The sequence below is a fragment of the Bufo bufo genome, chromosome 4 (genome assembly GCF_905171765.1).
Source record: "Bufo bufo chromosome 4, aBufBuf1.1, whole genome shotgun sequence".
In the NCBI taxonomy this organism is placed as follows: domain Eukaryota; kingdom Metazoa; phylum Chordata; class Amphibia; order Anura; family Bufonidae; genus Bufo; species Bufo bufo.
In genome coordinates this window covers 560,920,528-560,944,934 of record NC_053392.1, presented here as the reverse complement: position 1 = coordinate 560,944,934, position 24,407 = coordinate 560,920,528, and the positions used below count along the sequence as shown (strand labels likewise).

The 24,407-nt window shown below is 40.3% G+C and overlaps 1 protein-coding gene across 13 annotated transcripts in view; it reads right to left on the bottom strand.

Moving 5' to 3' along the window:
- Positions 1–24,407, bottom strand: part of NRXN1 (neurexin 1) — a 1,679,151-nt gene that overhangs the window by 194,014 nt on the left and 1,460,730 nt on the right. For all 13 annotated transcript variants that reach the window (XM_040430258.1, XM_040430259.1, XM_040430265.1 and 10 more), the window contains one exon: positions 9,887–10,058. In XM_040430258.1, the coding sequence (XP_040286192.1) occupies positions 9,887–10,058 (172 nt within the window). The remainder of the gene's footprint in view (positions 1–9,886; positions 10,059–24,407) is intronic.

Genomic DNA, 24,407 nt, shown 5'->3' with positions numbered 1-24,407 from the left:
TACCCCACATGTGACCCCATTTTGGGAAGAAGACACCCCAAGGTATTCAATGAGGGGCATGGCGAGTTCATTGAAAAAAAAAAATTTTGGCACAAGTTAGCGGAAATTGATTTTTTGGATTTTGTTCTCACAAAGTCTCCCTTTCCGCTAACTTGGGACAAAAATTTCAATCTTTCATGGACTCAATATGCCCCTCAGCAAATACCTTGGGGTGTCTTCTTTCCAAAATGGTGTTATTTGTGGGGTGTTTGTACTGCCCTGGCATTTGAGGGTCTCCGCAATCATTACATGTATGCCCAGCATTAGGAGTTTCTGCTATTCTCCTTATATTGAGCATACGGGTAATGAGATTTTTTTTTTCCGTTCAGCCTCTGGGCTGAAAGAAAAAAATGAACGGCACAGATTTCTTCATTCGCATCGATCAATGTGGATGAAAAAATCTCTGCCAAAAAAAGAAAAAGGAGGGGAAAGGCGTCTGCCAGGACATAGGAGCTCCGCCCAACATCCATACCCACTTCAGCTCGTATGCCCTGGCAAACCAGATTTCTCCATTCACATCAATCGATGTGGATGAATAAATCATTGCCGGGATTTTTTTTTTTATATATACAAAGTGTTTGCCAAAGTATATGAACACCGCCACCTCCTCAGCTCATATGCCTCGGCAAACATATCTTTTACTGCAGAGGAGAAATCTCGTCTTGCAGCGCCGCATACACCGACTTGCGTGTAATCTGACAGCAGCACAATGCTTCTGTCCGAATGCACATCAGTGCTGCAGCTGGTCGATCGGTTGGTCCACCTGGAAGGTAAAAAAAACAAAACAAAAAAGAAAAAACCAGGCCGCAAAGCAATAACTTTATTAACTTTAGAACAGAACATATTAACTTTTTTAAACTTTTTTAACTTTTTTACTTACCGGTAATTTTTTTTTTGTTTAGTTTTTTTTACCTTTATAGAACAAACCTCTCCTTCCCCATGGGACAATGTGCAAAGCGCAAATCGCCCAAAGATGTGGCGAAGTACGTTATGCACTTTATCCCAGGTGAAAGGAGAGGTTTGCAGCAGCTGAGAGTAAAAGGGCCCTAATAGCCCTGTGTGCCTGTCCTGTGAGATGCAATCCCTATGCTAGGTGTACCTGTGTGTGGTACTTCCGGAAACACTCTCCATAGCATAGGGCAGGGTGGTCAGCACAGTCAGGACAGAAATAGCGGGTGTCACGCCTTATTCCACTCCTGCTACAGACACGACATCTTTTTCGGGGTGACGGTTGGGTTGAGGTACCAGGAACGACACTGGGGAAATGTCGCTCGTGTAGACGGCTAACTACACTGGGGGATGGGGCCACGGAACCTCCTGGGTAAAGGAGGTTCTCGATGATCTCTTCCTGGAATTTGAGGAAAGATCGTGTTCTCCCAGCCTTACTGTAGAGAACAAAACTATTGCACAGCGCCAATTGAATTAAATATACAGACACCTTCTTATACCAGCGTCTGGTTCTGCGGGAAACTAAATACGGAGACAACATCTGGTCATTGAAGTCCACCCCTCCCATGAGCGCATTATAGTCGTGGACACAGAGGGGCTTTTCAATGACACGGGTTGCTCGCTCAATTTGGATTGTCGTGTCTGCGTGAATGGAGGAGAGCATGTAAACGTCACGCTTGTCTCTCCATTTCACCGCGAGCAGTTCTTCGTTACACAAGGCAGCCCTCTGCCCCCTTGCAAGACGGGTGGTTACAAGCCGTTGGGGGAAGCCCACGCGACTAGTTCGCGCGGTGCCACAGGCGCAAATCCGTTCTAGAAACAAATGCCTAAAGAGGGCCACACTTGTGTAAAAATTGTCCACATAAAGATGGTACCCCTTGCCGAATAAGGGTGACACCAAGTCCCAGACTGTCTTCCCACTGCTCCCCAGGTAGTCAGGGCAACCGACCGGCTCCAGGGTCTGATCTTTTCCCTCATAGACACGAAATTTGTGGGTATAGCCTGTGGCCCTTTCACAGAGCTTATACAATTTGACCCCATACCGGGCACGCTTGCTTGGGATGTACTGTTTGAAGCCAAGGCGCCCGGTAAAATGTATTAGGGACTCGTCTACGCAGATGTTTTGCTCGGGGGTATACAAATCTGCAAATTTCTGGTTGAAATGGTCTATGAGGGGCCGAATTTTGTGGAGCCGGTCAAAAGCTGGGTGGCCTCTGGGACGGGAGGTGGTGTTGTCGCTAAAATGCAGGAAACGGAGGATGGCCTCAAATCGTGCCCTGGACATAGCAGCAGAGAACATGGGCATGTGATGAATCGGGTGCGTTGACCAATATGACCGCAATTCATGCTTTTTTGTCAGGCCCATGTTGAGGAGAAGGCCCAAAAAAATTTTAATTTCGGAAACTTGGACTGGTTTCCACCGGAAAGGCTGGGCGTAAAAGCTTCCCGGGTTGGCGGATATAAATTGTGTGGCATACTGGTTGGTCTCTGCCACGACTAAGTCCAAGAGCTCCGCAGTCAAGAACAGCTCAAAAAATCCCAGGGCCGAACCGATTTGAGCCGTCTCAACCCGAACTCCAGACTGGGCGGTGAAAGGGGGAACTACAGGTGCGGCTGAAGTTGGTGACTGCCAATCAGGGTTTGCCAGCACCTCAGGGATTCTAGGGGCTCTACGGGCCTGTCTTTGCGGTGGCTGCGACGGGGTAACTAGTGCACGTGCCACCGTACCAGCTTCAACTGCCCTTCTGGTGCTCGCCACGTCACCATGTTGTACGGCAGTGCTGGTACTAGGTCCAGGGAGGGCTGCGCTGCTGGTGTATGCCTCACCACGTGATCCGGCAGCGACAGCCCCACTCTGCTGCTCTTGAAGCGGATCCTGCATAACCTGTGGTCTAGCGACATGGGGCCGGGTACGCCTGGTGCTGCCAGGGACCTCCACCTCCTCGTCCGAACTTTGGGTCAGAGAGCCACTGCTTTCCACAGGTTCATATTCTGACCCGCTAGATTCATCAGATGAGGGTTCCCACTCCTCATCCGACTGGGTCAGAATCCTGTAGGCCTCTTCAGAAGAATACCCCCTGTTTGACATTTTGGACTACTAAATTTAGGGGTATTCCCTGAGACTACCCAAGAAAAAAAGCAAACCTGTCTTACAAAGGGGAGGCTAGCGAAGTACCGGAGGCCGCTGCGGTTGATAAAAAATATCAAAACTGATTTTTTTATCGCCGCAGTGCGTGTAAAATGAATGTGCAGTGATCAAAAAATATATATTTTTTGTCACTGCGGTGGGGCGGGCGTGGGTGAACGCACGTGTGGGCGACCGATCAGGCCTGATCGGGCAAACACTGCGTTTTGGGTGGAGGGCGAACTAAAGTGACACTAATACTATTATAGATCTGACCGTGATCAGTTTTGATCACTTACAGATACTATAAAAGTACAAATGCTGATTAGCGATACGCTATTCAGCGAATAAAAGTGACTGCGGTGCGGTGGGGTGGGCGCTAACTGACGCTAACTACCTAACCAAGGGGCCTAAACTATCCCTAAAACCTAACAGCCAATACTAGTGAAAAAAAAAAAGTGACAGTTTACACTGATCACTTTTTTTCCTTTCACTGGTGATTGACAGGGGCGATCAAAGGGGTGATCAAAGGGTTAATTGGGGTGCAGGGGGGTGATCAGGGGCTACAGTGAAGTGTTGGTGCTACTCACAGTTCAGTCTGCTCCTGTGCTGGATCCAACCGACGAAAAGGACCAGCACAGGAGCAGAGAAGCCATATAACAGATCATATTTACTAATATGATCTGTTATATGGCTTGTGATTGGATTTTTTAAAAATCGCCAGCCTGCCAGCCAATGATCGTTGCTGGCAGGCTGGTGACTAACTTGTTCTTTAACTTTTGCCGGCCCGCGATGCGCATGCGCGGGCCGGCTTGGAGCGAAATCTCGCGTCTCGCGAGATGACGCGTATATGCGTGACTGTGCGCAGCGCTGCCACCTCCGGAACGCGAATCTGCGTTAGGCGGTCCGGAGGTGGTTAAATACCAGTTCAGGCGAATTTTATGCAAATTTTCGCAATTATGAAAATAATGCCTGGAGATCATGAATTTGCAAATTCTCGAATATATGGCGAATATTGGCCCAAATATTTGCGAAATATCGCGAATTCGAATATTGCCCCTACCGCTCATCACTAGTAGAGAGGTGGCCATTAATTTTGTATGTTTTGGGAATAATGAAACACTGCACTCAGATGTTTCTCCAACTCACCCAAACTAAAATGGAAAGAGTCACATTCTAGAGAACAGGGGAGAAAGGGATCCCCATTCTCCTAAATGGTGGGAGTCCTGGAGGTGAGACCAGAAACTATCTTACATTTATGTCATATCCCTTTAGGTGGTAATATTTTAATTTTAATTGTGAATCTTGGGATTGGTTCAATCTGACATTGTGGATCTTGGACCAGAAAAAGGTTGTTTATTCCTGGGTTAGATCATAAGATCATATGGTACAAAACAATGAGATATTTAAAAAAAAAAAATCTTTTGTGTAAACATTGCTTTTACATGCTTGATATGGAGCTCTCCGATGTTCTTTTAAAAGATCAGCACAAATATCACACTTGTTGTGCCTGGATGAATTGAAGCTCTCCGGAAAATCTGAAACAGAAATCCTGTCACTGCCAAACACAGTCTAAACCTTTAATAATGATATTACCGTGGAATTTGGCCTGGATAAGTGTGCCACGTTAGTACTGAAGAAGGGTGAAATCACAGAATGTGAAGGAATTGAAATGACCAATGGACAAGTGATCACCAAACTGAGGACTACAAATACCTTGCAGCTGGAGCACAGGCAAGTGAAGACCATGTTCATCAAGAACTAAATCCAAAGATTGAGAAAAATACTGAGGAGCAAACTGAACAGTGGGAACACCACCAAAGCCATTAACACCTGGGCCATACTGTCATGTGATACACTGCGGGAATCAACTGGGTACAAGCAGAGTTGGATGCATTGGACAGAAAAACAAAAAAAAACTGATGGCAATCAACTACAGTTTACACCCACATAGTGATGTTGAACGATTGTACCTGCCCAGAACACCAGGAGGAAGAGACTACTGCAAATGAAACAGACTTTTGAAGAAGAAAAACACACATTGGCTGATTAAATCCCAGACAGCCAAGAGTAAGGACTAACTGAAGTTAACAAACAGATGCTGCTGAAAGTGCAGCAAACAAAATAAGAATACAGGAATAATATAGTGAAAATTAGGATTGAAAGTTGGCATAGCAAGTGCATGGACATTTCTTTAAAAAACATTTTGGGCAAAGTGGACAAAGGAAGACCTGGCTACGATAGACATCTGGAACATTGAAAAAAGAGACCAATGGACTAACCCTGGCCACACAAAAATAGACCGTTATGATTAATGCCCTGAAAAGCCAATATTTAAAAGTCAAAAACTGATGCCATTTGCAGTCCTTGCAAACAAAGTAGATGCAGACATCAGCTATGAATCGATTCTACCCAAATATGCTCTGGGTTTCTGGGCAATATAAATGTATCACATTGTCTGTATTGTACTCTCTCCCATAATGGACAACGTCTGTGTAATAAAGGTGTGTGCAGGTTATTGTAGGCCCATTAATACTCCTCTGGGTTTCTGGGAAAAATATTCAGATTAGCTTTCCTAAGCCTATCTGATGCCTCTACATCATCCCATCTGATGTAACATATGCTAATTTTGAAATATTTTTCCAAAATCCCAGGGGGCATTGATGCTCTCTCTCTTTCTCTCTGATTCACCCAAAATGAATCACAAACATTTGGGTTCGTCATAATCTGAACTTTTTAAGAAATTCAGAACAAATTCTGAACCGGTTTGCAAAAATTAATTCACTCATCCTTAAGCCTTACTCACAAATCCATGTCTGTGCTCAAACCGATGAGAAGGTGGTCAGTGATGCATCTATGAAGCTGTATGTGAAGGATCTGTGTTTGGTCCTTGTGTCCGTTTTTTGCTGTTCGTGTGCTATCCGTGTTTCACTGACCCTGCATAGCTGAAAAATATTTTTAAAAGAATCTCTTTCTTATGATCTATGAAACACAGAAGCAGCACCGAAAGCATCCGTGTTGCATCCGTGGCTTTCACGGACCCATAGACTATAATGGGCGTGTGTGATCCATAAACACGGACAAAATAGAGAATGTATCCGTGCTAAAAACACGGACCCACGGACCATGCTAAAACACTGATGTCTGAATACACACATTAAAATGAATGGGGACGTGTCCGTGGAGAACACATACAGAGCATGTCTGTGAAATACTAATGTGTGAATGAGGCTTTACTTGGGATTTTTAAATTCAAACTAACAAAGTACTAGCTCAAAACACACCTGATTTGACCATCATAGAAAAGAAAAGTGTGTCCCTCATTGACATAGCAGTACCCTGTGACAGCAGGACTAATAAGAAACAATAAGGAAAATGGATAGATATCAATATTTTTAAAATGAGCTGCAAAGATTAGCACAAATCAGCAGCTATGGTGCCAGTGGTGATATGCACATTGGGTGCCATTCTCAAAGACCCCGGAAGGAACTTGAAACAACCGAATGTTGACAAAATCATCTTCTGTCAGATTCAGAAAGCCACACTGCTGGGATCTTCACATATTATTAGCCAATACATCACCATATTCTAGATCCCTGGTTGGAATTCGACAACTGATGAAGATGAATATCAATTGTGTTCTTGTGTTGCACTGTATATGCTTTTTTGAGTAAATAATAATATTATTAATAATAATGATATTCAGATATATTTTCTTTAGAAACATTTAGTCCCATATACCATAAGAGTTTTGTAAAATAGCAATATTAAAGGGGTTTTTCAAGAATCCAAACATTTTACATAGAAGCAGATATTAAGCAATGGAGCACACGATTGTTGGGAAGGAAGCGCTTCTTCCTGACAATAGCCCGCCCGTCAGCGGAGGAGAATGCTGCATTTAAATGTAGATATCTCCTCCACAGAATGGGGAGGAACAATGGCTAATGTTATGGCTCATCCTCATACAGAATCATTATTTGCCGGCAGCAGAATCCTGTTTAGACAACACAATCTGCTGTCAGTAAATGATGATTTAGGTGTCCCCACAAACTATTCTATTACCCGATGAACAAGCATTTTGCTTTTCATTGGGTAACCTGTACACTGGCAGATTACTGCTAATAAGCATTCATACAAACTCTAGTTTCACACTACCATTTTGCCATTCCATTATAGGTTCAGTTTATAACGGAATGGACAGACGGAATGCAAAATGGAAGCTTTAAGAGGCATTACATTTTGTTCCGTCCTAATAGAAGTCTATAGGCAAGCATAATGGATTTGTCTGGTTTCTGTTATGCAGGACAGAAACAAAGTCGACAGAATTTTTTTTTCCATCCTGCATAACGGAAACCAGACGGATCCGTTATGCTTGCCCATAGACTTCTATTAGGACGGAGCAAAACTGAATGCCTCTTAAAGGCTTCCATTTTGCATTAAATCTGGCCATTCCATTATATTCCGTTATAAACGGAACCTATAACTGAATGGCATAACAGTAGTGTGAACCCACCCTTAGTGATAATCTTCCCAAACAATCAGTAGTGTAAAGGGCCCTTTACTCTTCTTCATCACTGTGCCACTGCTCAAGTGTGTCATCACTGTAACTAGATCAGCATTGCAGCAACACACATTAACTGAGTTCCGAGTTTATTTATTACATTAGAATAAAACATTGAGCTAAGGCTGAAGAGATTGAGTAAAAGGATGGCAGCCCAAGGCTGATAGACAGCAGGCTTCCGTCATAACAGTAGCACAAAAAATGTGGTAAAATGCTTAGTGGCTCCAAGGCATAATAACCCCTAAATGCCTTCCATTATAAAACAGAGATGGTTAGGAGCATTTTCTTCATGCAAAGTCTTTAGCACAGATGCTACTATAGTTTTTTTTTTGCAGTTGACAAATGTTGAATTGCACAACACGCTATATAAAGTAATCTATAAGGTGACAAACTGTCATTGATAGGCAAAATTCAGTATAGAACATAAAAGAAACATTTCATTAAATGTAAATATTCCATACAACTTCATAACATAGTGGCAAATTCAATGATCATATATAACAATTAGACTATAATAGGAGTCATTACATTTTGTGCACAAATCTGTAAATTATCACTTTTGGGCATACCTCTTTCGCTGTTCTCACATAATCATGTGAATTTACCCTTCAAGTTTAGCTATAACTTCATAGCATTTGTTAGGAATGCACGGACTAATGTTACAATTGAATCATGTCTCTCCAGTAAAAATAGTTTTATCATATGAGATGTTCTCTCTCTCCCCTTATGTCTGCTAAAGCCAGAAGGTATTGGAGAACAGATGAGCAGTTAATATCAATCGGTGCCAAAGGAAGCTAAGAATTGACAACTCATAGACAATATGTCCACCATTTCCAACTGTCCCCATGCTATGGCAAGGCAGCAGGATGTGGTAATGGAGGATGGGCTTTTTTACATTACTATTGAGTTATTTCTTGCAAAGGATACTGGAATATTGATAATGCATTTTATAGGAAAATGTATATATTGATATTAAAAGTGAAGGTCCAATTTTGGATAAGTTTAAAGTTTTCAAATAAGTAATGGACCTATATTTTGGCACAAAATGGTCACAGTAGACCTCAGCAGAAAAATGAAACAAAGGGACTAAAAGAAGCCAAAAAGATTGGGAATAAACAATTGGCAGATCAATTGTCTCTATATGTATTTTGAGGAGCACAGCACATACAAAGATGGGAATCATTATATGTTATCTATAAAAATACCAAGGTCTTATCGAAAGGTTAGACTCTGTTCACAATAGCATTATGGCTTCTTTTTACAATGGAGCCAAAGCAGCTACAGTGTTCTAGAAATGCATATCGGCTAATCCTTCAGAACACTATAGCCAAAGATTGTGTCTGTCGGGCTTCTAGTAATTTTGACAGCAAGAATAGTGCTACAGACCAAGCGATTTGTGCCATAAAAAAAAATACTGGAAAGCCAGACAGAAACCTACAGATGAAACTCGAAAAATTGTAGTATCAAGCAAAGTTCATTTATTTCAGTAATGCAACTTAAAAGGTGAAACTAACATATGAGATAGACTCATTACAGGCAAAGCAAGATATTTCAAGCCTTTATTTGTTATAATTTGGATGATTATGGCTTATAGCTTATGAAACCCCAAAGTCACAATTTTGAGGTACCCTTTGCTAAGGTGATATCGATTAATTATCTGACTAGAGTGTGATACTTTGAGCCTAAAATGTTGAAACTTTTCACAAAAATTCTAATTCTAAGCTGCATTAATGCAATTCCTTTTAATTTGCATTACTGAAATATATTCTAATTTTTCCAGTTTCACCTGTAGAATGACCCATTACCATTAGTGTGAACAGAGCAACAGGTAATACACTTCTATTTTTATAAAGACTTAGATAAATAGACACTTAAATGTATTAGACTTAGATAACAAATTACAAAATTGTCTTTTAGAATTGTGAATCACAATAAGACATCATATTTTGCAATGTTCTTGAAATGTGCTTGCTAATTATGTACAGTTATACCTTTTGTCAAATCCTTTCCATGGGCCATAAAAACTTGAAATGCAGTTCCAAAAAGTATAGTAGCCCATCCACAAGTCAAAACATTAGCTTTGCTTTTATCTACTACAGTAACTAATACAATACTTATCATAATTTTTTCAATATTTTTTTTTTACTCTCAATACTACAATTAATAACTGATGAAGATATCAAAATTCAACCTGTTTTATAAAGTATCCTTACCTGCTGGGAAACGCTCTATTGTAGGCAAGTTGTCAACCTGTAAGGTGGCATTACCCCCACTTCTTGTAAATCGTACTACATGGTACTTCCCATCATTGATAATAGCATTAACTTCTTCAATTGAGATGTCATCTGTTCCAACATTAAATTTGACTCCAATTTTTCCTTGGTGCTGGAAACAATGAAAAAATACAGCTAATTAGAATTTATTTTATGAAGAATGTGGAAGAATGTGAATTGAGCATAGCAATTGCTTTTTTTTTTTTAGGGTTTTATTTTCCAGAGCAAGTCTCTTGACAGTTCACTAAGTCATGGATAATTGATATTCTAAATCAGTTACAGTACTTTTACTGATGGATTGAATTTGTATTTTTCTCTGTTTCGCTGCAATTTACAAAAGTGAACAAAACCCTTTTTCTTGCTTCATGAAACACATAAAACCGTGTGTGACTGAATTTTTTCAATTTCCGAAGCTTTGTGTAACTCCACAAACCAATGAATGGCAACAATTCAATAGACGCTCAAGGAGAACAGATCCTTCTATAATATTAGCATGCAGTAAGTGCGCTATAAGAAAAAACTGGTCAGCTACTAAGACGTTTTATAGAGAAACAGTTAAAGAAAATCTCATAATACTGAAAATGTTAGGATATTTAACATCCTAAAAAAATCGATTGACTATAATAATAATAAGTTCTTACATGCATACCACAGACACTGTTACTATGTCCCTAAAATTCAATTTTTCCATTTTATTGACCCAAATAATGCCTTGCGCTTGCCTGGAAGCAATAACCAAGGAAGGACCTCTTTGAAATTTGGCATGTCATTATATATACCACAATATTTTTCCCCCATGCATTCCATATTTATGAGGAAAAATATGTTTGTCTGCTTCTAAGTTTATGCGGTACTATCGGCCATAGTAGACATAAGCATGGATCAGTATAACATGAGACCTTAAAAGGGTTGTCTCACCTCATTAATCAACATTTAATCAGTTATTTGTAGTCCTAAGATCTTTTCTTCCATATAGCTCATTTTTCAATTCTGCCTCTGTAGCCTTATCTTCTCCTTAAAACAGCCTCAAATTTCATGCTTGTTTCTAGGAGTACTGGCCACCACTGTAATGTTCTCACACAGGCACACAGAAACACTATTGACAGCCCGGCTGGCTGCTCTGGTGGCTGGGTTTCACAGGAGCGAGTTTGCACATATTCTTGTGCATTCACAGTCACTTCCAGCCCCGACCACCTCATTAGTGCTCAGCTCTGGCCCCAGTAAGCAGGGAATCAAGACACTGAAAGCTTGAAACTAGCAAGGTGTGACAACCCCTTTAATTTACTTTTCCACTGCATAGTACCATCTCTACCCTACTCTACTCTACTTATCTTTGGTAACAGGTAGTTTGTTTTTCAACTGTCAATATGGTACCCACTCAATGTAGATAGTAACAGTGTAGTAACAATTATCTTGGACAAATCGTTAGACAGCAGCATGGTCACATGACCTTCATAGTAATTGCTTGGACCTCCTGGACCTCTTAGAATGTGCTACCAAAAAGCAGCATGTATTATATGCAACTTTGACCTTAGCCAGTTCCACTTAGTGAGAATGCATAACTACCATATTTTTTGCCCTATAAGATGCAATGTCAGTGCGTCTTATGGGGCAAATACCAATGAGCGTTTCCATGAAGGAAACACTCATTAGTACAGGAGGACTATGAAGTGGTGAATGCAGCACTCCCCCCACTCTGTACTCACTATTTCCTGGCACTCAGCTGCTCACTGTGCTGTGACTTCACATAGCTTGAGGACTTTGCCATGCTGTGACCTAACGCTGTGTGCGTTGGGTCACAGCACAGTGCACCACAAGGAGAAGAAGAACACTGGATGTGAGGAGGGGGTTCGGCGTATGAAGAAGGAGAGGTAGGTACATTTTTTTTTTTTAAATCTGATCTGAGCATGGGGGTCATTCACATGGAGGTAAAATCTGAGGTCTGATTGGGGGACCTATGGAGGTCCCCCAACCTTCGGGTGTTGTCGTGAGGTCTGATAAACACTGGGGTCTGAATGGGGGTCTTAATAAAGGCCCATAGCGCAGGCCTCTCCACATCTTGGGCGCATCCAGCGCCAGTTTTAAATGGAAGACAGTTTTGGAGCTGTCTTACATTTAGAACATTTTTTACGTCTAAAACGTACGGAAAAGACCATAGACAGCAGCAGCGGACAGGAAGAGAGAAAGGACTGCACATCAGGATGCCATAGTGAATCTCTGTAGTAATGAACAATATTTTTCATTCACTGTATGTACTTAATGATAGTGCCTTTTTTCCTTGAGTTCCTTGAATTATAGCAATGGAGAGGATTTGCTACTGCATTTAAATATGCAATAGATAAGTACTACAAAAGAGATATGAGACGAGAATTTTTGTTAATCACAATAAAATACAAAACTCAGCAAGCACACTCCCATAAATCAACTCTGCAACATTACACTAATATCCTTATTCCGTCTTATGTGGGAAGAACACATACTGAGCGTAATTTTTTCTGTTCTATTATGCATAGAAATTCTGTAGCCATAGACAAATGAAGAAACTTGAGGATATGCTGATTAAGAGGCTCAGGAACTCTAGACTGCTTCGCAACTATGCTGGTGTCAGAATTATAGTAATACATGCAATGACGCACTTTAACCAGCTCACTAATACATTTCTGATCAAAATAGCTTTTTCTATTTTTAGCCCTTGGGTAAAATAAGATTCAAGTGGTGAAAAATATAATCTGTACATGTATTCCAAATATACTCTAAAATGGGAAAAATATCTCACCCACCCTGCAGATTAATATGTGTGAGAATAATTTATTATTCTTTCTCACATTTCTAATACTTGTAGTATAAGACTCACCCAAGTGTAAAGTTATACACATCTCTTTATCCAAACTACCTAAGAAATTAAAGATTTGTTTCTGTGGTCCAGTTTAGAACAACTATTCTAAAATTCTTCATCAGGTCTCTTAGCTTTTCACCACAGTGAAGAGTGGTGGAATAGAGCATCTCTCACTGTGGATGCCCTGTCAAATGTGTGCATGGGAAGTCCATGAATTTGCTTAATGTAGATGTGTCACCAAAAATTGTATCTGCCAGTTAAAACCATTCTGTTTCCTTAACATGATTATGGGGGCGGCCATCTTGCTTGAGGTGTTCTAAACATCATTTAGAAAGCATTAAGACAATTTACGGCAGCCCCATGGACCATAGACACAATGGTCCGGAGGGGAAATGATTGTTTTCTAGGCATGTTCTGTGACCTGGGCAGAGGACGTTGTACAAGGAAAGAATCGATAAGCTTTGACAACCACCTACTGAATGGTGAATGGTGGATCCTGCCTAATTTATACACAGTTCTGATATCACTATAGGCTGAATTAGAATGACAGATAAGCAGATAACTACAGTATAGTGATCTGTATAGACCAAGATGTGGAGCCTATTATTAGGATTATTGGCCAGTGTGAAAGCTTAAGAATTTTATGGGTTTTGTTTAAATATATGTTAAACGTAACAACGTTTATTAAACAATGGGCAATTTTCTGATGACACATTCCCTTTAAATTCTCCTGTGGAGGCACTGCATACAAATTTAATATTGTATGTGTGTGTGTCCATTACATGTCAAGAAGAGATTTTGCAAATAAACAAAGGTTGCCTTTCAACTATTACAAGCAGAAATCTTGACACATGAAGAACATTGCAAAGTTGTAGGACTTTGAAGTGCCTCATCGTACCATGTGAACACTCTACAACCCCCATAAATAAATATAGATTATAAAAATAAATCTGGATTGCTTAAATGCTATCCCTATTCTCATGGTGCTGTGTGCAAGATCAAATTCATCATCATCTTCAATTACAATACTTGCATGCCAACCACCTGGATCACCAGTCCTGAATCTTTTGATTATCAAGTTTGATGTTTGCTAATTACAAGCATCACTCCTACACAGCATAAATAGGAGATTAAATATTTGATGCAAATTCTTTGATGCAATCTGATATTTTTTTGCTCTGTATACAAATCTTAGAGTGATATGACATCACATAGCATTAAAATGGTGGTTAGCCTAAGTTTAGCATTCACACCATGGCCCAGGAGCTTCAAATTACATCAATGAGACAGAAACAAGTCCAGTTAGAAGTAAATTATACAATAAATACAAAAAAGGTATCTTGCATTTGGATATTCTTCTGATCTAAAATTATTGTCCAGTTTTCAAACTGGACTGTAGTAATGGGCAACCCACATACCATAAAATACCATGTAAGATGCCTGCTAGAGTTGAAACCACAGTTCTGGCATGTTTGTACACATTCGGTGGAAGTCTTTCGCAATATCAATACTATATGCAAGGTAAGACTTCTATTCATAAGCTATGCTTCTCCGCCCTATTTATTAGCTAGATGACATGTAATTACAGGCATCATCATAGTTTGAAGAACCATCTAAAACTAAAGGCTGTATTACACTGTCCGATATCACACTCGCTAACGAGCATTTATGCAAGTGCTCATTAGCGATCATCTTGCAGTGTAATAGTGCCGATGAACGAGCAAACGCTAGCATCTTGCCTTATTTTACAGAAATGTGTAATGTATTTTTATTCTACTTCATCAAACATTAAAATAGAGAATTCCAAACTTTAAAGACAAGTGAGTATTATATTGACACTTTTGTAAAGAAACTTGGATAGAATCCCATGTTGCGTATAATATGAGATAATGGTGGTTTCCTTTTTCTTTTTCAAAGGATTCTACATTGATGGTGTAACCTAAGGTTAGGCCATCAATGCTTAAAGGGAATCTGTCACCATAATTTTAGACTATTATCTGCTGTAATATATGAGTATTACTGCAGATAAGGAGTCCAAGTTGTTGTTTTTTACTTTCCTACTACCCCCACATTCTCCCAGTGTCAAATACTGAAATACATTGTTAGGACTGCTATGTATTTTCACAGAAGTCATCTCCATTATGTTAGCACACCATAGCAGTCTGGGCTGAGTATTTCAGCATAGCTTTGAGTACTGACAGCAGAGGAATGAGGAGGGGCGGCAGTAGGAAATAGAAAATGGCAATCTGGACTCCTTATCTGCAGTAATACTCATCTATTGCTGCAAATAATAGTCCAGAAAAATGCTGACAGATTCCCTCTAATTGGTGTATGTTTAAACTAGGGTTGTCCCGATACCACTTTTTTAGGACCGAGTACAAGTACCGATACTTTTTTTCAAGTAGTCACCGATACCGAATACCGATACTTTTTTTAAATGTCATGTGACCGTTTTGGGGGATCTGTTGATCTGTGGATGACGCACTGTCATGTGGGGGATCTGTGGATGGCACTGTTATGGGGGACCTGTGGATGGCACTGTTATGGGGGATCTGTGGATGGCACTGTTATGGGGGATCTGTGGATGGCACTGTTATGGGGGATCTGTGGATGGCGCTGTTATGGGGGATCTGTGGATGGCACTGTTATGGGGGATCTGTGGATGGCACTGTTATGGGGATCTGTGGATGGCACTGTTATGGGGGATCTGTGGATGGCACTGTTATGGGGGATCTGTGGATGGCACTGTTATGGGGGATCTGTGGATGGCACTGTTATGGGGGATCTGTGGATGGCACTGTTATGGGGGATCTGTGGATGGCACTGTTATGGGGATTTGTGGATGGCACTGTTATGGGGATCTGTGGATGGTACTGCTATGGGGTGGGATATCTGTGGATGGCATTGTTATGGGGTGGGGGGATCTGAGGATGGCATTGTTATTTGGTGGGGGATCTGTGGATGGTGCTGTTATAGGGGATCTGTGGATGGAACTGTTATGGGGAGGATCTGTGGATGACACTGCTATATGTCATCCACAGATCCCCCTCATAACAGTGTCCCCCAATACACCGGGCCCCGCCGCTCACCGAAGTATTTATAAACGTGAATCCTTATCCTGTTATTAAGTTGAACTAACGCTGCCCTCTCCCATGTTCCCCTGTATCCCCACAGCACTTACTTAAGCTTCCATAGCAGGCAGAGCGGACGGCACCAGTAACGTCACTCACTGACGTCGCGCGTCTGCTCCGCCTGCTTCATTCATAAAGTGGGCGGAGCAGGCGCTCTACGTCAGTGAGTGACGTTACTGCTGCCGTCTGCTCTGCCTGCTATGGAAGCTTAAGTAAGTGCTGTGGGGATACAGGGGGATACAGGGGAACATGGGAGAGGGCAGCGTTAGTTCAACTTAATAACAGGATAAGGATTCACGTTTATAAATACTTTGGTGAGCGGCGGGGCCCGGTGTAAGAGTACAGTGACTGCACCGGGCCCCGCCCATAGTTACGGACTCCAGCCCCTCCTCTCTCCCGATCCTGCATCTTTGCCGGGCCGCAAAAATATTCATTGCGGGAAAAAAGTATTCTATTTATGTATCGGGGCGGGGTATCGGCGGCTGAGTACCGCCGAGAAAACTCGGAATCGGTCCCGATACCGATACTAGTATCGGTATCGGGACAACCCTAGTTTAAACCCCTTGGACTTCTGAGGATGAGCGCAATGACCAACGATCACTATGTAGCTTGCATAAGTTTTTGTGTAAACTGCCCCAACCGAAGTTGCCATTCATATGTTATGGAAATTTTACATTAAAATTGCTATTTTTTTCAACACATGGCAATTTTTAAAAGTGGCGGCAGTTATCACAAAGTGTCTGGTTCTGCACAGTAGTGCACAGTTATATGCACACTCATTGCTTGTTCCATCCATCAATCTTTCCATCCATTTATCCTTTCTTCCAAAATGCCATCTCTTTAACACAAAAAAAAAACAACACTTGCCTCCTCTCATATTCTAGGGCCCTGGTGCCACAGCAAACTCTGCACCCCATACAGTTGCCCACAAGTCAGAGACAGCAAAATATGCCAACTTTACTATATTTAAATTAAAACGGTATTACTAGCATAAATACAAAAAGTAATGGTAAGTTTGCTGTTACAATTCCCCATGGTCATGGTCCCCGAGATAAGCACTTACTTGTCATCCCGTATTAAATATATTAATATTGTAGACTTTTTAGAGATATTATACATATTGGACAATTTCAAAAAGTTTCCCGAACTCTCTCAAACTAAATTCTTAACACATAAAACAGTGTGAAGATTTTTGTCCCTCCAAAGACACTAGTTCACAGATGACAACTCCAAGCTCTTATTTAATTAAGAAAGATTCTTGAAATGAAGGAGGGGATGTTAAGTGGCAAGCAGATGTGAGAAGCCTTTTTGGCCTGCAGCGGAATATCACTTGCATTAAGGAAGTGCAAATGATTTGCCGAAATGCATAATTAAATCTCTTGCTGCGAAATATAGTATTCACCCTTTCAGCACTGAAATACCAAGCAATACAATAAATGGCATTATTGTTAGTGGCCTTGGGTGATGTGTTACCAAATAAACAGAATTTTACAAAAATGTTAAAGGTCACATTCGGCCAATCGCAATGTTTAATAAAGAGCATAAAAAATGTTGAGAAAAATGAAGCCAATAAATCATGTGCAAAAGATTTAATGTACCCTTTTCATTAAATTACCCTGTTGAGTACCAAACCACAACCCGAAGATTTATGTACTATGATTGAATTGCCTCACTAGTGATTTCTGTGATGTATAGCTGACACGACATCATTGCCCTAGGAACCACCTCACAAAAATGCAACAGTTATAAAAGACATATGGTATAGTGCTGCAAACTGCAGCCGGCTGAATCTTGTTATCCACTCAGCACCATTACTTCTCTATACAAAATTACATTTTCATACCAAATATCTAGTAAAGAATAACTTAGTCGCTAAGCATTTACAATTTGTATCAATAACAGCAGATATTTAACTCAATGTCCTATGTGGATCTGAAAATGCTTAGGAATGTTTTTGTTGAAGGCACAGACTATTATTATAATGAAGGTATAAAATATATTTGAAATACTAAATAAGATATATGTAGGCTTCTATACAAAAGCTACCAGATAAGCAAAATAGAGAAAATGGATACATGAAGGGTCAGAGAATTCCTCCAAACCATCTGTCAATCACAGCACACAGTTATGCAGGATATACAGGTGCAAGTTCTAATTTTTTTAGATTGTTGTCAGCTCTTAAAGGGATTTTCACTATTTTTGACTTCATTAATAGCTGGGTAGTAGACTGGCTAGCATTTTTGCCTTGTATATGTTTGCATACTCTCCATGTCTTTGGGAAGGTTTTCTTGGAGTATTTAGGCTTCAGCCTACTCTAAATGCCCAAAACATATTGGTAGCTGTTTATGAAACTGACCCATGTGGCATTTTTTAATGGGGACAGTGGGTGAAGACAATCCCTGTGCAGTAGGATATGCTGTTCTGTGACTTCCCTTGTCCATAATGATCTAAAGAGATAAGTGGCTGGATTGACATGGGAACATCTGTGACTAGGCATGAAAACTTTATACTTAAGGGTTTGTTCCACCATAACAACTTATAACCTATCCAAAGAATAGGTGATACCTTTATGATCATAAGGGTCCTGCAACAATTGCGAGAAGTATTGAACAAATTGAAGTTAACAAAGTGGAATTCAATCCAAATTCGGAAATAATTCAATTCGCTATGAGGGCAAATTTCTTGACTCTTCATGGAAACTAATATATTTTTCCTAAAATAATGGTAAAAAGAAAACAAAACATACTCACCTCATCCATTTGATCGCAGAGATGCTATCGCTGCCATCTTCATTGAAGAAAACGCACCAATTCTTACGTGCACTGGCGCGTGACATCACTACGTCATCACGCTGAATGGTAGCAGTGATGTAATCACATCAGCACGCACACAAATTAGCGCATTTTCATCAATCAAGAAGGCCACAATGGCCTCTCCACGATCAAATGGATAAGGTAAGTCCCTGATAGGCTGAATGTGACTCTCAGATGTCGCGATTAGAGTTGAACATGGCCTATGAGGGGTTAAATTACGAGGACAACACGATCACTGTTCCCCGTCATTACGCCCACTCCATATAATGGAATGTGATTTGTTATGAAGTAATTTGTAGCAAATCTAATTTCTTGATAAAGTTCGGCAAAATCTTTGCTCATCACTAATTGTGAATGTAGTCAATCCCTGTACACAGTGGTGGACAGGTGATAAAGTGTTATGGTAGGACAAACTCTTTAATAAGGAAGTAGAAGCCTGTCTCTTTGTTTTTGGGTAATCAGCGTCTCCCAAGTACTGTGCCAACAATCAAACGTTGACAGAAAAAGAGTGTCTGCAGTTTGGGGATATGTTTCGTAGGGATACTTAAAAGGGCTTTCTGGGTTCTTAATACTGATGACCAATCCATCAATATCAGATTAGCAGGGGTCCAACATCCAGCACTAACACTGATCTGCTGTTTGACTAGACAGTGACTTTCCAGTGAGCACCACTGTCTTCTCACAGCTTACCAAGCTCTGCACCGTCCATTGGATAGCTGCCATGCTTAGTATTACATCTCGGCTATTGCAGCTTGGTTCACTTGAATGAGACTGAGTTACGCCTAGGCCATGGGGCTGATGAATCTGATGCCACTAGCCTAGGAAAAGACTGCAGCGTTCACTGAGAGCTGTCTTCTCTTCAAATAGCTGATCAGAAGAGGGTGCCAGGAGTCAGACCCCCACTGACCTGATACTGGTGACTTATTCTGAGCCTAGGTCATCAATATCAAAACCTCAGACAACCCCTTTAACATTTATTATTGTAAGTCTATTAGTTATGACCTTTAATACTTCATTTTATACTTCATAGGATCACCTGAACCCCTGTGGCAGTGGCCTGAAATTTTCAAGAAAGATATACGGAAGAACTCCATCCAGTATTTTCTGGTATCTGGCATTTCAGATGGTAAATAAGAGGAAAGTTTCTCTTTAAAATGTCTATACTGACAAACAGGAACACTTTCAGCAGCAGCCACCAAAAACACCATCAAAAGTGTCCAAAACTTAAAAAAAATGTAAAAAAAACATTCTATCATGACTCTATAACTTAATTACATAGTTCTTAAAGAATTCAAACAACTGTTAGCTGAACGGGGAGAGAAGTAATAGAGCAATTTATTCTATTACAAATTGTTTAGGTTTGTACAATCATCAGTTCCGTTACTACACTGAAAGGAATCATAAATATTCTGCCCTCAAATACAGCTGTCAATATCTTTATTCATTTCACATAGTGTTTTTAAGCAAATAGCTTGTTTGATGGTTCTGTCTCGTACATACCACGCTAAATTATTTACTTCTTTCTGCAGTTTTAAATTGCTAAATATCTTATTTACTCTGCATTTGCCTTAGGAGGTTATTGAGTAGATGAAACGCTGATGGAATTTTCAAATACAGAGACGTTATGTAAGCCTTCGTTTTGTGGCTTAATATTCATAATGCTTGTAAGTTGTGATTACCTTTGTATATTGACAAATGGATGCCTTCATTTGTAAATACATACAGTAGATATAAAAAGTCTACACACCCCTGTTAAAATGTCAGGTTTCTGTGATGTAAAAAAATGAGACAAAGATAAATAATTTCACAACTTTTTCCACCTTTAATGTGACCTATAAACTGTACAACTTAATTGAAAAACAAACAGAAATCTTTTAGGTAGAGGAAAGAAAAAATATAAAAATAAAACAATATGTTTGCATAAGTGTGCACACCCTTAAACTAATACTTTGCTGAAGCACCTTCTGATTTTATTACAGCACTCAGTCTTTTTGGGTATGAGTCTATCAGCATGGCACATTTTGACTTGGCAAGATTTGCCCACTCTTCTTTGCAAAAACACTCCAAATCTGTCAGATTGCGAGAGCTTCTCCTGTGCATAGCCCTCTTCAGATCACCCCAATCGGATTCAGGTCTGGGCTCTGGCTGGGCCATTCCAAAACATGAATCTTCTTCTGGTGCTTCACTGTGGGTATGGTTTTCTTTTGGTGATGTGCAGTGTTGTTTTTGCGCCAAACATATCTTTTGGAATTATGGCCAAAAAGTTCAACCTTGGTTTTATCAGACCATAACACCTTTTCCCATATGCTTTTGGGAGTCTTTAGATGTGTCTTTTCAAAATGTAGCCTGGCTTGGATGTTTTTCTTCGTAAGAAAAGGCTTTCGTCTTGCCACTCTACCCCATAGCCCAGACATATGAACAATACGGGAGATTGTTGTCACATGTACCACACAGCCAGTACTTGCCAGATTTTCATCAATTTTGCAGGGACATCCAGTTCTTGGTAATGTTACTGTTGTGCCATATTTTCTTGATGATGACTGTCTTCACTGTGTTCCATGGTATATCTAATGCCTTGGAAATTCTTTTTTACCCTTCTCCTGACTGATACCTTTTAGCAATAAGATCCCTCTGATGCTTTGGAAGCTCTCTGTGGACCATGGCTTTTGCTGTGGGATGCGACTAAGAACATTTCAGGAAAGAGCAACTAGAGCAGCTGAACTTTATTTGGGGTTAATCAGAGGCACTTTAATTGATGGCAGGTGTATGCTGACTCCTATTTAACATGTTTTTGAATGTGATTGCTTAATGCTGAACACAGCTACATCCCCAGTTATAAGAGGGTGTGAACACTTATGCAACCACATTATTTTAGTTTTTTTTTTGTTTTCTTCCCTCCACCTAAAGATTTAAGTTTGTTTTTCAATTGAGTGGTAAAGTTTATAGGTCACATTAAAGGTGGAAAAAGTTTTATAGTTATAAGATTTATAGTTGTCTAATTTTTTTTTTACATCACAAAAATCTGACATTTTAACAGGTAAAAGATTATAAAAAAGACATACATTTCTAATGGTATTTTGTACAATGATTGACAATATAAACATTTTTTTTATCCATGACCATGTACATTGGTTGCTGTAGTCATATGACTGGAAGATATGACCACTGATGTGGCATCAGATAGGGGATCAGGTGCAGATGGAGGAACAAACAGGAGTATGATTAAACGTTTACCAGTAAAACCAGGTTTTAATGTAATATGTGATTCTGGTTATGGGCATTGTTCCTCCATGCGCTGTTATTTTTTCCCCTCATACCATTTATCAAGCATGGAAGGATCAGTGGAACTACAATGACATAGAATATTCATCTTGGTGGCCAGAACAAGGCGTCATGTCATGGATTTTTTATAAGTCAAACATGAACAGAAGCACTGATTCCTGGTTATTCGGGATAAGAGTGCCCATTATTTCATGGTGAGCCTGGTAAGGGGATAACCAAAGAAGAGCCTGTGGAAGACCTTTCAGATGAAGGTTCCAAAATATCTGTGCTCCCAGGTGTATACTCAGAGACTATAGAAGGTAATTGGGTGGCAGAAATGCAACCAGCTGTAGTTGGCTAACCACAATGGAAGCCTAGGAATGGGAGGCTGAGATTCCAATTTTCTTAGAAGAAGACCGGATGGCCAGATCAGGTTCCCCCATTAACAGTGTGTCTAGTAGCTAAGGCAACAGTGGCCAGGCAGAAGGTGTAGAGAGAGGAGAATTTGGCATTTTGCCAGAGGTATGTGCTCACATAGGTAGGCCTGCCAAGGTGTGAGGTAGTAAATGTTGCCTCCACTATACCATAACTGCCAGGTTGCTGGAGAATGGTATGTTGCTACCAACATCTTGCAACAAGTGCATTTCAGGATTAATTGTCTTCAGGGCTTCAGAAGAGTTTACAAAGTCATCCTGCACAGCAAGACAGCCCTGGGAGTGAGCTTCCAGGATGGGGAGATATCTCATACTGGAGAGTGTGTGGGCCAGGGCCTACCTCAGCATGGGGAGTGAACTCCAGAGCAGAAGGAGGTGTCCTGCCAAGGGTTTTGCTTTCTTGGTCCCCTGTTCGATGGGACCGATTGTGAGTGGGTGCATCGCAGAGAATGTGGAGAGATTCAAGTAAGTTCTGTCAGTGGCAAAGGTTGGGATATAGAAATAATCATTGAGCTATCTTGAGAGGCATCTGAGGTGATGCACAAGACAATCTTTGAAGACAGCAATTGCCTGGAGAAGTAGAGACCGATTTTGCTCTGTGACAAGGTAAGGGGACCATATGACATTGCTCTACCTGTTTTATTTTTTTAAGATTTTCCAAGAATGGAGTTCAGGATGCTAGTGGGTTTAGGTAGGGGATGGAGGAGCTCAAAGAAAGACGTACTCATTCTGCCATAGCCAGCCCAGTCCCCAAATGCTATTTTTTTTAAAGTCACTTAGAATGACATTACTATTGTATATTTTTACCATAAAAATGTGTTATAGATTTGAGTCCCACTTTTGTGACCTATAAAATTAGAATGGGTGTCCCTGTCTTTTGATCCACCAGCCAAGATGGCCAGCAGAAGTTTAATCTGTAACCATAATTTATATATGAATGAAGGACGCATGGTAGTAAGTCTATTAGCCTATAAAACCCTAAAAAGAACAATATTTTCATGTCTTTGGCAGTGAGGAGGTCAATAGATCTATACAAAATCAAAACAAAATATAATATGGCAAGGTTTATTTTAGTTGTTCTTTCCTTTAATACCTTTTAATGCAGTTGGTTGGTGGTACCAGGTACCAGGCCACGTTCCTAAAGTCTGAAGAAACTGTACATGCTTTCTGCATGTAACAAAGAGTTAGCTCCACTGACATTGATCATGTAAGATGTCTTGTGACTACCTACCACTTCTCTTTGTATCATATAGGTGTCTTGGTTATTTGCCCATGGCATAGGTGACAGTTACATGCTTTACTCTGTTATCCTTTGCATATATGTATTTTATCATAGTTTAGTAAACTTTTTATGCATCTTAGCTGTGTCAAGCCTATTTTATTCACAGATCTCAGAATTCAAGGAAAAAGTAGGGATAATAGGGATAGTACGAAATTAGAGATAATAGGAGTTCTGGGTGCCAAGAGGGACCAACAAATTTTTTTACTTTATAATAAGTAACCCCTTCTAAACATGTATGGCGGATGTCGGGTCTTTAAAGATGGCTCCCGCTCTGAAGTGGAGAGAGCACCATAGCCACTGGGTGCCTGCTGTTTCATATAGCAGACATCCACAGCTAACATCCGTGATTGGTGTAAATGCCAACCGCAGACATTTAACCCCTCAGATGCCATGGCTAAATGTAACCACAGCATCTGAGAAGGCTAAAACCCAGAAGCGGATGAGATCAGGAAAAGTGCACTGTTTTAATAATGATCCAGAGCCTATACTAGGCTTCTAGGCTCATTATTAGTATATCCCATTCAGGCCAGCAGGTGGTAGCACTGAACTGGCATAGAGTGATTTCTGTAAAGAATAATAGAAAAAATTTCATTATTCTGTACAAATTGCAATCTGATGATTGCAAGTTGTTGTTCACTTGTGGCCCTAACAAAAAGTAGAAAAAAAAATCCAAAAAAGGTTTGAAAAATATAAAAATATCCAAA